Genomic DNA, 14,859 nt, shown 5'->3' with positions numbered 1-14,859 from the left:
AAGGATTCCAGTGGGTAGGAGCAGGGGTCTGAGCAGCCTTCGTTACTCTGCTGCTTTCTGGAACCTCCCAGCAACAGCTCAATAAAGAAGAAATGAGAAAACACATTGAGAAAGGGAGTAATTGTTACAAAAGTCGAATGCCCCTGAGCCTAGTGGGCATGTGTGAGCAGGTTTTTAGTGTGGCCATCAGCATCAGACATTGTAAAATCAAGGTGGTGGGAGAAACCTCATTAACACTAAGCTGATACAGCCACAGATTTGGATTGAATAAAACAAGCATCCCAGTCTGAAGCTTCCCACCCTAGTGCTCATCAATCACCTTTGCTGTGAGTGAGCCCCAAGCTTCCACGTTAAAATCCTGCCTCTGGTGCAGGCTTGTTGCACACCTCCTCTTACAGGTGAAATACAACAAAATCCACTTGAATAGGTATTGCTCTTTTAAAAGCCAAATGCTTCTTCAGACAGGAAAGTGATTTCAGTTTTAAAGACTAATTTCAGCCTCATCATCTGGAGGGAGGAGAAATATGAAAAATATTTTTCTGAGAGTATCTTTTTTTTCCCAAGTATGAAGCTTGGGGCTTCTAGAAAACTCTTTTTTTTTTCCTTCAATCTCTGAGCTAGGTGAGTGGTAAAAGGTAACCTTGCAATAGTCCTTTTACTCTCATTCCTTTAGCAAAGATTGCTCAGATCTGCTTCAACAAAAATCCAGAGATTTGTCAAGTATCAGCTCTTAGGGAGAGCAAGTACATTTAGAATGAAAATATTGGAGGCCATGCTTGCTGCATTTAAAAATCACCTACTATTTGTGCATGGAAAATTACATTCTGGCAAATATTTCTACTTGCTTTGAGATGGAATAGTCTCAATACAATGTGAAAACACAGCTCAGTTGATGGTCCAGCAGACCAGACCTCAGTTCATGGCCCTGCTGACCATACTTCAAAATGTCCTAAAATAGAAACTTAAGTGAGAATATGTTCCTCATGGAATCATCTTCAGGGATGCTTTCAACTAGGGAGAGGACTGAAATAAAAGCAATGAGAAAAATCTTGCTGTGGGCTTCAGGACTGTGTCTGACTCTCTTTTATCTCGAAAAATCAGGATTTCACAAGTTTTTTTTACTCCTGTGTTTGTATCTCTAACAATTTTTTCCCTCCATGGTCAGCAGAGCTACCATCAGCAAGATAAAGAGACCACTGGATATGAAACACTTCCTTCCTACTTTGCCCACTGAACTCATCACTACAAAGAGCTGCAGAGAATCCTCTGTGGAGTGTTTCATCTTTTAGCAATCAGGTTGTCCAATTCAGAGTGGCTTTGTGGGTATATATTCCACCTTTTACATTTGAAGCTAGCTTGATCCCATCTGAAATTGTAAAGAAGACACCACTTTGCTTCCTGACACCTAGAAGAAGGCTAAGAACAAACAATATGCCTGCTGCAGGGCCTGAGGGCTATCGATGTTTGCATGAACAGCTTTTGGTCAGTCTCTTTTGGCTTGCCTGGTGTGACAGCTCCTTACTGAAAGTATATGAAGAGCAGCAAGCCTGGCTGAGTGCAGAGAGCTGCCCTGCCGTCATGTAACTGGCATGAAAGGGGTTTGACATTAAAGCAAAGGAAAAACTCCAGAGAAAGCAGCAGGTTTGGTGAATCCTAACCTAGGCGAGTACTGGGGAGAGTCTTTGGAGGAATACAGGGATCCTTTGGTTGGATACTTCTTATGCCGGGGAGTTGAAGGGGGTGGGGGACCCACAATCATATCTATCCTGGCAAAGTAAATAAGACAAAAAAAACCCCAAAACAACAACACAAAACAAATGCATAATGAAGCAACATGTAGAGAAAAGTTGGTCAGAAAAGTTGCAGAAAGAAACAACCAGAAAACCTAGAAATGACAGAGCAAGAGGATTTGAAAATAGATTCCACTGGAACCAGAAGGTTCTCTCCTACCACCTGGCTGTTGGTGAAAGCCAGAGTCTTATCCACCATGGGGTGAGATTTGGAGTTTAGGCACCACTGGAATATCATGAGGAGATTCCCCCCCACCCCAGACAGAGCAGGCAACATGATTTATCCTCTGGAAAACAGATTAACTTTGATGGTGCTGGAGCCTTGGAACTGTCCAGATTGGTTGTGGAGTCTCCTTCTCTGGAGAGATTCCAAATCCATCGGGACATTGTGGGCAAGCTGCTGCTGCAGGGTGCCCTGCTCTAGCAGTGAGGTTGGCCTGGCAGGTCTCCAGAGCTGGGATTCTGGGGTTCTGTGAATATGTTTGCATTTGTGTAGCAACTTCCCCCAGGGGGGGTTGGATATAAGCAACAATCTATTCACCCTCTGTTCAGTTCCAGAGCTAGGGAACCCAACCTCAGCTCGTTCAGAGAGCCATGAGCCCTTAGGAACTGGTGAGATGCTGTGGGATTGGATAACTCAGTGAATGGGAGACATCCGTGGCTGGCAGGGTGTCAGGATGAGACATGAGACAGAGTGAACACAACACTGAAAGAGCACATTACAGACACAGTGACAGAGGCATTCATGATTGAAGAGGAAAGGGCAGGTAAACTCCCCAGAAGTTTGTTTGAATGGGGCTTTCATCCCCCAAAACCCTGGGAGGGAGAACATGGTGCTTTGGTTGCTGAAGGGAAACGAAAGGATCTGTTCTCCAAGGTGCCCCATGACAACCTTTCTGTACTTCTAGCACCAGTTGGGCATGACCCAGCACTGGCCACAGCCACCCCAGGCAAACATCTCATCCACAGGGTGCCAGCTGTACCGGGCAGGTGACCGCCCATGGGATCTCATGGTGACCCTCTGGCTATGATGATGACCACTTCATCAACATCACTGATCTCTTGCTCAGTGAGGACAGTGAAACCAATGAAACTGCCGGGTAGTCCTAAATCCCAAATCCACTTTTGAAACAGATTTGCCTTTCTTAGGGATATATTACAATAACAGAAAGTCCACAGTAAAGGAGAAAGATCAGCTGTGATTTTTGTGTGTCTGTCCTGGGGTGGTACTAAGCCATCTTTAGTGGTGCAGTACCCTTATCACCAGTCCCTATCCTGCTCACCCCTGTGGTTTCCAGCCACAAGCACTGGTGTTTCCTGTGAAGCTTTCTCTTGGGAAGGAAACATAAGTTGCATCTACAAAGGAAAATGTCTCTCTCCTCCACACAGTGACCAAAAAAAAAACCAATGAAAAATCAAAGCAAACAGAGGGTTCTCTTGCCTGGCCTGAAGGTTTTTGATCCTGGAGAGCATGTCCAGGTGGCCAGCTGAGTACTGCTCGATGACATCCATCACATCATAGGGCCGGAGGCTCTCCTTAAACTTGCGCTTGGAGACCAGGAACCTCATAATGCTGCAGGAGATGGAGAGCAAAGGCAAAATAGAGTCCCTGGGCTGCAGCCTGACCTACTTACTGCAGAGAAAAGGCACTGCAGGGAGCTGCTTTGGCAGAGAAATGAAATCAATCCCAACCCTATGGGCTTGGGAGGGGATACAGTAACAGGAGAAAGGGGAAAGAGGATGTGAGGCCTCAAGGCTGAAGCCTTGTGCTCAGCAGCAGGTCCTCAATGCCCCTTGGGCTATCAGCTGTGTGAGTGGCCTCACTGTAGCACTTTTCTAAATGTCAGCATTAAATCTCTGAGCTGGTGAGGATGATTGTTTGGATGCATCCCTGCAGGAGATTTTCTTGTTTCTCTGTTTTTTCCCTTCGCTCAGCAAAAAAATGCCCTTTCTGGCAGCATTTTCTGCAAAGGAGGACAGGCCACCCAGGGGAAAGCAGCCTGCAGCACAGACCCAGCAGCATTTGCCACCTCTGCTTGGGCTTCACAGTTATTTTGGTTATGTTTTTTCCTCTATTATTAATTTTTCTGGACTGCTTCCCCCCTTTCCCTCTCTTACCACACTGCCCTGATGCTGACTTTCAGCCCTGGGGTCAAATCTTCTGTCACAAACTCGCAGTTGCAGCTTTTATTGTCATCAGGAATGTCTTCTCCAGGGAGGCTTGCTTCTGGGTTTGGGAGAGGGAATAAAGGTAATCTGTTAGCCTGAGGAAGAGGAGGCTGAGAGGAAAGCTAATTGCTCTCTACAGCCACGTGAAAGGAGGTTGGAGGCAGGCTGGTGTTGGGGTGTTGGCCACTTCCCCCAAGTGACTAACGACAGGGCAAGAGGGAATGACTCCTGTGCCAGGGGAGGCTTAGACTGGATAATAGGAAGAATTTCTTTACTGGAAAAGTGGTCAGACATTGGGACAGGCTGCCCAGGGAGCTGGTGGAGTCCCCATCCCCGGAGATGTTCAAAACCAGGCGGATGTGGCACAGCCAGCACGGTGCCCAGGCCCTCACCCTCAGAGTTCTGCCGCGATGCTGCTCCCTTGATGCGGAAGGCTTGCCGGGCTCGGCTGCGGTCTCCGAAGCTCCAGCTCTTGGGTACTTTGCTGGGGCTGTCCTCGATGCTCTGGTCAGCGCTGGGGGACCTCCGGATGCCCTGAGCCTGTGGAGAGCCTTTCCCTTTGGTGCCAGCACCGCGGGGACTGGAGAAGACACGATCTTTCAAACTGACCTTCTGACTGTTCAGAGAAACATGATGAAACAAAGACAAAAAGGAGACAAGCAGGAGGAGTCATTCTGGAAACCACACAGTCCTTCCCCACCAGCCGTTAGAAACCAAGAGCACTTCCAAGCAGCAGTGAGATGCAGATTTGCTGTTGGCTTTGTTAATTTTTTTTTTCATTGTTGATTTCTTTTATTGTTTTGATTTTCTTGAAAGAAAGCATTGGGGATGTGTTTCCACTGTGATGAGTGAAATGGGAATGATCGTTAAGAGAGAGAAAATAATGAGGACTTAAACAGAAGCCTCTCGTGGGATGCCAGGGCTGGCGGGACAGGATGACGTTCCACAATGAGCTCATGAGTCCTTAAATCACCGATCGGCTCCGATCAGCACTGAGGAAGCTTTTCTTTCACAACTGCCTTCCAAACCCTGCATCTAATAAGGAAACACCAAATCTGAAAAGCCCTTCTCTTCAACTTTTAACTTCCTTGGAACATTTCTGGTGCTCAGGCCTGTCCTTTCCAAGCATGGCTTGGTTGGAAGGACCTTTGAGACCATCTAGTTCCATGCCCATTGCTAAGGGCAGGGACACCTCACACCAGCCCAGGCTGCTCAAAAGCCTCATCCAGCCTGGTCTTAAACACTTCAAGGGATGAAGTGTCCACAACTTCTCTGGGCCACCTTTTCTGGTGTCTTACCATCCTCACAGTGAAAAACTTCTTCCTAACGTCCAACCTAAATCTCCCCTGCTCTAGTTTCAGACCATGGCCCCTTGCCCTAGCACTACCTACCCTTATAGAAAGTCCCTGCTTCAAGCACTGGCACAGGCTGCCCAGGGAGGTGCAGTCACCTTCCCTCTAGGTAGTTAAAAGCCACCTAGATGTGACACTGAGGGACATGGTTTAGTGCAGTGGTTTAGCAACAGTGGTGGGATTGTGAGCTCTGGGTGAACAGCTGGACTTGACGATCTCAAAGGTCTCTTCCAACCCCAACAGTTCTATGATTCTATGATTCTCCAACTTCTCTTCAGATCCCCTTCAGGTACACCTTTCTTCACCTCCTGCAGTTCCTTCCTCTTAAAACACCATCTGCCCCTTTTACACAGCCCAAAAGATCCTCTTTCCCCAACTGTATATTGAAATACCCAAGCACAAACACTTCCAATGCATCCTCTAAAGATCCAATCTAAAAGCTTGCTACCATCTAGCTGCAGGTCTGCCCCAGGGTGTCATAAACATGCAAAATGAAACTTCACAACTTCAGCTTACGGCATTTCATCGCTATTTTTCTACTAAAACCCCATTTCTTCACAAACCTTGTAATTATGGTTTGAATGGAAGATCTCTCCCGAGATCTTTCTCCAGAAACAGAGAGGATCTCACTGAGAAATACTCTACTGACTCCTCAGCTCTAATTATTTTCTAAATTCTGGAATTTGTAATTAACCCAGATGCATTTTCACAGGAAAACTGCAAACCCAAGAAGGTTTGGTGAATCTTTGGGAAAGGGCAAACTTTCTAGAGGCAGCATTGGGGAAACCAAACTGCATTTAGTTTGATATTTTACTAGTTTAATAAGTTGTAATAAATTCTAATAGCTTGATACTTGCTGACAGCTGTTGATGATTAAAAGACATTAATGGAGGTCAGACACAAGGTGCCTGCACACAGAGACAATATTTTCTGTAGAGGTAAAGCAAAACTGAGCAAAGCCAGGGGTGTAATTCCCAATACTTTGCACCAGTGCAGTGGCGACTAAAGTGTTTTGCTGCCAATACTCTGACTCAATTTGCAGGAAGAACATTGTAGGAATTTTGATTTCCAGGTCACCAACCAAAGACCTGTTGTGGGTTTTTTTCTGTCTCTCAGTAAGACCACCTTAAAACTCTGAGCCAAAACTCCTTTGCCTTCAGAACTGGCACAAGGCTCTTCAATCAGAACTTAGCTGCTGCTATTTGAAGCAAAGCAAAGGCAGGTCCCTGCTCTCCAGCTGCACCATGCTGATGGGAACAGACAGTTGGGTTTGTCCATAAGGGAAGAAGATGTGACTTGAAGCCACACAGGGAACAGATTTGCTGAGTAAGAAGCTGCTATTTTTACTAAGTCATTTCACATTGTGAGACTTCCAACACTGATAGGGAGAGAAAGGTGCTGAGGCAGCATATTCCAGAGCTGCACAGCTCTGAAGCGACCAGGGAGAGCATCTCCTGGGATGCAGGACAGTGTCATCTGTGGCCATGGTTTGGGTAATAACTTCACATTGAAAGATTTGAGAGGAAATAAAATTTGATTGTGATTGAGTTAGAAAAGGCAGAATTGCTCCAATTAATGATGTAGGTTTAGTTCAGGTAAAGACTGGAGGTTTCATTTCCAGTACACTGCCCATCTGCAGAGTCTGTCTGGAAGCCATGGGACCAACAGATGTTCAGCAGAGCTGAAAATCAGATCAGAGGGACAAATCCACCCAGGAATCTGGGAACAAGCATGTACCTAAACACCTTTCTGGATGTAAGCCTTGGTAACTAATGCTACCAAAATTAGAGCAGACAATGAGCCAAGGGCTTAAAACCAATTCTAGTTCCCAATTCTCACACTGGGTTTCTTAGATTAGAACCAGATTGGAATTTTATTTGTCATTTTAACCTAAATAGGCCAATTGGATTTTTTCTTTCCTTTACTTTAGTGGATTTTCCAGAAGAATATTCCTGGAATCTCCTGCATTTCAGTCATACTAATGCTTTGAACTACCTGGGTTTGTTTAAAAAACAAATATAATAATAAGAATGAGAATCATCAATACACCAACATTCAGAATTCAAAGCCATCTCTTTGTGCCTCATCTTCTGCTGAGCCGCTCCCATCACCAATCTCAGCATGAAACCAGTTGCCTATCACTGAGTAAAGTAGCACTTCTCTTTGGGGCCATTTTTCCATTCCCACTACAAAGATGCTGCAAATGTTTGCAAGAATCACAAAAGAAAAAAAAAAAAAAAGAAGAAGAAGAAGAAAGCACTGAACTGAGTGAGAGTTATGAGCAAAGAGCTTCATGTCTGAGAAAATGGGGTGCAACATTTTTACGCATTAAAAAATCCCAGAAAAATCTGATAAACGACTCAGGTCTGGGTGGGGTATACTCCTGGAGTAGTCACTACGCAGGAAAAAAAACCCCAAGCCAACACCCGATGTACCTTCTTTGTTTTAACACAGACATGAGACAATTTGAACAATTAATTGAATTTTCCCTTCTGCCATGCAGTTCTCTGGTTGGGAATGACACCTGGAATCACATGCAAGTACAACCCCCACAGACTAAAAAGCTGTTGGGATCTGCAGGAGCTGCTAGGAAAGCCCAACAGAAATATAGCCATAGGGAGAGAGATGCTGTCAGCTAGTCCAAGATCATGTTCTCATTCAACCAGAAAGTCATGCAGAGTGTCTCGGGGAAGTGGCACTGGATGTCACTGGAGGAGATGGCAAATGAACCTCAGAAGAGCACAGAGGGTTCTGTGCTGGGGACGTGAACAGGAGAGCAGCAACCCAGCCACACATCCCCAGCAACTGCAGCCTGCAGGCCTGACAGCATCAGGCAGGCACCTGCCCATGCCAGGGGCAAGGGAAGAAAACCAGACTGGCAACTGGAGACAAAGACTGAAGGGAGCCCTAACAGCATAACAGAACATGCTTGAGCTCCTAGGTCTTCACAACCACTTTCAGTTGGCATCCATTAAAAATGTGTTTTATAACAAAAATGTCATGTTTCCAGGCTGTCTTTAGGGAAAGTTTACAAAACTTTCAGGGTTTGACTTGTATTTAACAAAGGATAGAAACTGAGTTGATTTTTCTCTGCTGCCCGTCAAAAAATGCTGGACAAACACAAGAGGACCAATGGATGGTCCCACACATGGTAGAAAGGTGCTCACTATCATGGTAGGCTTTTCAATGAGGTTTGATTAGGACCAACAGCCCAGCACTCAGCAGCAAACACACAAGAACACACCTTAAATGGAGCTGCCATCACCTTCCTTAAGGTTCCTGTTTGGAACCCTCTGGTTTGGGGTTCATTCCAAAATCCTCGATAGCATTAAATCAACACTTTAATAAATGTGGACTCATTACATCAGTAGTAATTTTGGATCAATAAATGGTATCCTTTGTAAGGTCTTGTCTTTGGTTTTAAACCACTCTTGAGCAATGGTTTAATTTCCTCTCCTTTTATAGGCAGCAAACATTAGCCAAGCTGAGCTGGACTGAGGTGGACCCAGACCCATCCCTGCACATGAACTCAGCCACGAACTGTGTTCATTCTTCTGAGAAGCTATGGCCAGGAGAGAAACGTTATCTCCTGTTGGGAAATGAGATTGGATTTTAATCCAGTTTGTGCTTTGTGGCAGATGAGAACAGCTTCTTAAAGCCAGGCAGGGGTTCAAGGAGTGAACAACAGCCTTTGTGGCTAGCACTGGACTCCAGTCTGATTGCAGGTGTGAATAAGAGGCAGAAACCACAAGAGACACTAAGGAAAGAAAGCCTGCCATGACTAGGCTGGAAATCAAGAGAGGACCAGGATTAAGCCTCATTTGCCTCCAGTAATTTCAGAAAAGCCACTTCAAAGGTGAATTCAGCCCAGAGAATGGAGCTTCTAGGAGCAGAGCAACCTGGGTGTAAGGAAAACAAAAGGTCAGCCCACGATCAATGCCATGGTGAGTAACTGCTCTGCTCTTCCTCATCCACAGCCAAGGTGTTAGGCTTGGGTTGAAGGCAGTCACTGAAATTGTAAGAGGAAGGAGCAGAGCTGCACCATCCCCACAGCCACCAGTAAGCCTTTCTGCAGCTGAGTGTTGGGACACTGCAGCATGTCTTCAGCCTTGGATTTTGGTGCTCTCCTGTTACTGTCACTCCACTCTTCCTATCACGGAAAGCTTTCTCCCATGCTGCTGCTGAGTGCTGTCAAACATCACATCAGGCACATTCTGTATGTTTGCAACCTTTTGCCCTTAGCCAGGTCAGCTATCTAGTGTTTTAGGAGCAAAGCCAGCAGCCAGACTGCATCTTTGAGTGGCTGAGTGTTCCTAAGCAAGCAACACCCACACCCTCTGCAAACATCTTGCCTTCGCTTCTCTGGGTGCCATTTCTTCCTGTGCTCAAGTCTATGTGGTGCCTTCATCTCTCTGAGTTGACACCAGAAAAGTCTCTTACAAAACAGAATTTGATAGACCTGATAATTTGGCTTGATATAGTTACACTGCGGAGCGATGATGTGTGCATTTATTGGCTGGAGATCATTGCTTTAGTACATTAAGAAACTACAGCTTCTGAGGAGCTTTCTATTAATTTAACTCCATTAAGTCCTCCATCATTGCCTCAATATTTGCTGTTATTTTGTTACATGCATTCTACATGAAAGCTTTTAGCACTCAGCTTTAGATGCATCGAGCTGCTGGCATCTTCCCCTCAGATTTTGTGCAGTGAGGGATTGCAGGCAGGCAGCCCAAAGGTCCAGAGAAACAAGAGATATGAATTATTTTTATGTCTCTTCAAGGTTAACCTGAAGTTTTACTACAGCATGGTGTAAAGCACTACGTCCAGGATGGATGCAGATGACACAAATGCTCTTGTAGCTACTCCAAAGTTCAAGACTCCTTTTTGACTGTAAGAACCACAGTGTATAAACCTCCTTCTCAGGGTTTCCAATGGATTAAGAAGATTGTGAGATAATTTTTTTTGTTATCCCTTTCCCTTGCAGAAGTCGAGATAGGGAAGATGGAATGAGGACCACAGTGGGAAGGAATTCAGTAGAAAGCAGAAAAGGTCAGACTGGCTTTGCCAACCAAAACCATCATGCCTAGGAAGACATGCAAGGAGGGCATTAAGATCAGAATGGCTGATTTTCCAGGCAACAGAAGTGGACATGGACAGGTGAGAGGACAGCACTACAAATATCACTGCTGGGTTTAATCTCTACTGAAACCAGCCTCAGGGTTAAGCTACTGACAGGAGCCTTCCTCCAGGGAGGCCTCCCTGCTCATGCTCTGTCTCTGTGGATAAACCAACCTCACCTGGCCAATGCAAACACTACACAAGGCCTGAACAATGTTTTTGAGTAAGGCTGTTGACCAAATCTTTGTCATTTGGAAATGCACTGAAATGCTGCCTGTGTCCATGATGATCACCCAATATTTAAACAGAATTTTCAAGAATAAACTTCCAGGAAGGCCACAGCACCATCAGAACATGTAGCTGGAGGCTAACTCAAAGATTGAGGCTATTGATCCAGTTACAAGGGACTTCCTACCATGGAGGACTGTTCATTATGAAACCCAGATGACAGAATGGTTTGGATCGTAAAGGACTTTAAAGATCATTTTATTCCGATCCCCCTGCCGTGGGCAGGGACACCTCATACTAGACCAGGTTGGTCAAGGCCCCATCCAGCCTAGCCCTGAGCATCATGCCTCTTCCTCTCTGTTATCCATGCAGAGATGGGATTTACCACACTGCTTCTGAGTTTCTGGTACACACAAGTGCCAGGCATGAGTCCCAACCTCCAGATTGACAGATAATCCAGACAGCCAGCAGGGAAAAAGTAGCAAGAAAAGAAAAGATACTGGTTGGAACAAACAATGGAGGAAATCAGAGGTACATATATTTTGAAAGCTGTAGGTTTATGCTTTTAAAACTGCAGGTGGTTGGCTTTCTGAGGGAGACAGAAACTGGTGATTTTGAGAATTCAAACAGGACTCCAAAAGAAGAGCATGCAAAGATTGGAACTCACAAACATGCGGCATTGCTCGGTGCCCTGCCACTGCTGGGCTCTCCTCCTGCCCTGCTGGGGGTTGCCCTGCCAGCATTCACAGCATGCAAACTCAGGGCCTTGGAGATTCACGAAGGTGCACGTTTGCTGCTGAGAAGCAGTGTCTGGGGCTGGGGGAAGAGATTCTCCTGGCATGGAAGTAGCTATATTTATGCAGAAGCACAATAAGATATATGTATCTGCGTGCCCTTATGGCCATCAATGGGTGCTCTGAAGGATGCTCCCTGGAAATTCTCTGGAGCCACCTAAGTTTGTCAGCTTGATGAAACAGATGAGAACACTGCTGGCACAAACCCCTCTGCTCTAGCTATCTGCTCCCCATAGGACCTAGAAACAGAACTATTCACAATGCCCACATTGAGGCTATGGGGAAGCTGCATCCCCTACGGCTGGTGGGACAGGCTGAGATTAGTCCTTCTCTAGCTGCGTAGTAGAGGTGCTAGATAGGCAGGCTGTGGCTTCCAAAGGCCACAAGACTAGGAAAGGTCAATTGGCAGTGTTGAGAGAGCCAAAGGTGACTGAGCAGAAGTAGGAAGCTGGTATTTCCCATGCTGCTTAACTTGACATTGCTGCAGAGTGCAACGCAATTTGCAAGGATTCCCTGCACCTTGAGGAGGGATGGAGCCATAGGGAAGAAGGGCTCTTCTTGGAAAGAAAATGCTCTAATTTTTTTTTTCATTTTCCATTATTTGGAAAACTTCAGTTTCCATCCCACTTAAGTTCCTGACCTCCTTCCTTGCTGAGCAGACACTGGCTTGCTAGCCCAGATCAAATTGCCCATCCTCATCTCTCTGGTTCATGCTTTCCTCCTGGCTAGCAGTCAAGGAAGTCTCTAATTTCTGGGCAGGCATTCGGGGAGGCTCTTTCACCTTTTTTTTTTTTTTTATTATTTTTAATTTTGTTACTTTTACTCATCTAGTACCTCTATTAAGCAGAGAAGTGCTCAGAACAGGTGGTAGCAGGGTAGAGGGAGAATGAGCCGTGCAGCTTTGGATTAGTTTCGTGCGACGCATTTCCCGTGGTACCTAGAGTTTCCTGAGCAGCATCCACAAAGTGACTCTCTGCACGGTTTGCTTTTACTGGAAATGAGGGGAGAGTGAAAATTAGACCTGGAAGCAAATGCCAGACAGGAAACTTTTGATTACTGACTCTAGGTTTAAAAGACAGGTGGCTTTGAGGGCCGGGTTCATGACAGGATTTTTCTGTTTGAGCCTTTAAGTGGGGAAAAAATAAAAAAAAGAAAAAAGAAAAAAGAGAGAGAAACAAGAAATTGAGAGGGTTTCTGAAATTTGCCTCTAGTCAATAAAAGTCCATTTTAGAAATCATAGAACAATGGTTTGGGTTGGAAGGGGCCTTTAAAGGTCACTTATTCCAACCCCCCTGCAGTCAGCAGGGCCATCTACAACTGGAGCAGGTTAAGTGATGCATTCTGCTTTGAAGTGGTGGCAAACTTCATGTACAAGTGGCATGAGTTCTGCAGGAAGAGGTTTTTGACCTGCCCTGGAAACAAAAAAGTTCTCTTTTCTTCCTCTAAATTGATTTAAAAAAGAGACAGTTTTTGTAAATGTCCAAACCATGGAGAGCCAAAACTTTAACTCCTTTGGTCCAACAACATCCAAAATGTCTTTTAAAATTTTTTTTAAATTTATGTTTTCTCTCTCATTCAAAATTATTGTTTAGTTTTTTTTAATTATTATTGTTTTGGTTTCCAAAAAGACCCTCACAAAGAGCACGGGTTAATCTGTGAGTTACTTGCACTTCTCATACAGGAAATACCATGATTTTAGGCCTAGCATTTAAAAAAACAACAAAAAAGTAGATCCAGAGAGGGTGTGGTGCAGGCCCTTGTGGGAAGGGATTAGACCATCTGTGTTCAACATCTGGTTTTGGTAATGCTCTTTAGTTGGACCCTACCACTGCTGGGGAGTTACTGAGGCACCACCACAGCTCCTGTGAGTCCATCTCCAGTTGCTGCTCAGGCACTGCCCTGCCAGAATGTTGCCACCAGGACCAGGGTTCTCCATGCCATGGAGCAGCCCTCTACATGCATGAGGGTAATGATGTGGCCCCCAGCACTCCAATCTGGCCACCAGCCAGCAGCACTTCCTGAGTTCATGGACAGACCAGAAAGGCTGAAAGGCAGAAAAACCCAACCTTGTCTTGCACCTGAACTCAGAGGTCAGAGGAGATCATGGGCATAAACAGAAGGAATTTGCATGGTCTAACCAAGGTGGTGGTGTTAGATCTGGACTTGGTGATCTCAGAGGTCTTTTCCAGCCTCAATAATTCTGTGAATTCCTTCTGCTTGGTGACATCCCCTGCAAGCTCAGCCAGCAGCGTCCTGGGGACTCCTCAGGCACCTGCAATAGGACCTCTCAACCCCAGGGAGCCCTGGGGACCAGTAGTGCTACCAGGGCAGTTCTGGAGCTGGGGTCTGAGCATGACAGACTGGGTGTGGGAAACTGAGCATGCAGAGCCCTGGGGAGACACAGGGGGCAAGCTCCTCTCAGTCTCCTCTGCAGTCCCTTCCACGCACATAATCTGCTCCCCTAGAGGCAACTGATTATTGCCAGATTACTGTCAGTCCCAGCATGAGTCTCTGACACCACTTTGATCAGTGAGAAGGTCAGACACCAACCCAGGCTAACACACCCTGTCACGGTCCTGTGACTGACGCTGGTTTCCATGGGCTCACAGCAGCTAGTGACACCTCAGACACCCTGGGCTGGATGAGCAGGGGCCCACTGAGACAACCAAAAGCATCCTCCAGTGCATACAAAAGCCTTGCTCACAGCCCTGAGCAGAGACCTTGATGTTGTGTGTATCTCAGACAGACACAGAAACATGGAGATATCCATATACACACAGGTACACAGACACAGCACAAGGAGCCCAGTCCAGTCTTCACTCAGTACCACAGCCAAGGTCTTGCCAAGCCCATCAGGGTCAAGAACAAACCACAGCCAAGGATGACTTTCTAAAAAGGTTCCTCTCATCCCTTGCAGGGCTGAGCTCATGCTGGACAACGTAATCTGAGTTTTAGCTTCCTGGTTCCCTAGAATCCTTCTGTTACTGTGTTATGAATGGATTATGATGATCATTTGCTCCATCAGTCTTTGGCTTTTCACCCAATTATCTTTCGGAAAAATACAAGAGGCAGAAATGTGGTCATGGATGCCCTCAGATGTTTATCAAACCATCTGTTGAAGAGCAGCTCAAGCACACATTTCAGTCAGCACTAGGGAGGCTTCTGTGTGACCATATGTTTGTCTTTATGACATTGCAGTCAGAAAACAAAGTGAACAGAGCCAAGATGCCACAGCAAGTTTCCAGCCTGATTAACATTAAGCACTAATCAACCCTCATTGCTCTTCTCATTTCTGCAGCAGAAGGGGTGAGCCCCATCACATAAGCAGCCCTCCTTCCCTGGGGTTGTGAGGCAGAGAGGACTCGTAGTCAGACCCTGCATGACAGCAGCATGGTCTCAGGAGGT

At 45.9% G+C, this 14,859-nt stretch overlaps 1 protein-coding gene across 6 annotated transcripts in view; it reads right to left on the bottom strand.

The window, feature by feature from the left end:
- Positions 1 to 14,859, bottom strand: part of KCNQ2 (potassium voltage-gated channel subfamily Q member 2) — a 67,596-nt gene that overhangs the window by 6,145 nt on the left and 46,592 nt on the right. For 2 of the 6 annotated variants that reach the window (XM_054392125.1, XM_054392126.1), the window contains 3 exons: positions 4,352 to 4,575; positions 3,909 to 4,017; positions 3,232 to 3,363 (listed from right to left, as the gene is read on the bottom strand). In XM_054392125.1, coding sequence (XP_054248100.1) covers positions 3,232 to 3,363; positions 3,909 to 4,017; positions 4,352 to 4,575 — 465 coding nt within the window. Of the gene's footprint in view, positions 1 to 1,658; positions 1,767 to 3,231; positions 3,364 to 3,908; positions 4,018 to 4,351; positions 4,576 to 12,391; positions 12,446 to 14,859 lie in introns of all 6 variants that reach the window. The other 4 variants (XM_054392122.1, XM_054392124.1, XM_054392123.1 and 1 more) reach the window with 4 other exon arrangements.

Source organism: Indicator indicator, chromosome 24, assembly GCF_027791375.1.
Source record: "Indicator indicator isolate 239-I01 chromosome 24, UM_Iind_1.1, whole genome shotgun sequence".
Classification (NCBI taxonomy): Eukaryota; Metazoa; Chordata; class Aves; order Piciformes; family Indicatoridae; genus Indicator; species Indicator indicator.
This window is presented reverse-complemented; position numbering and strand designations above follow the sequence as displayed.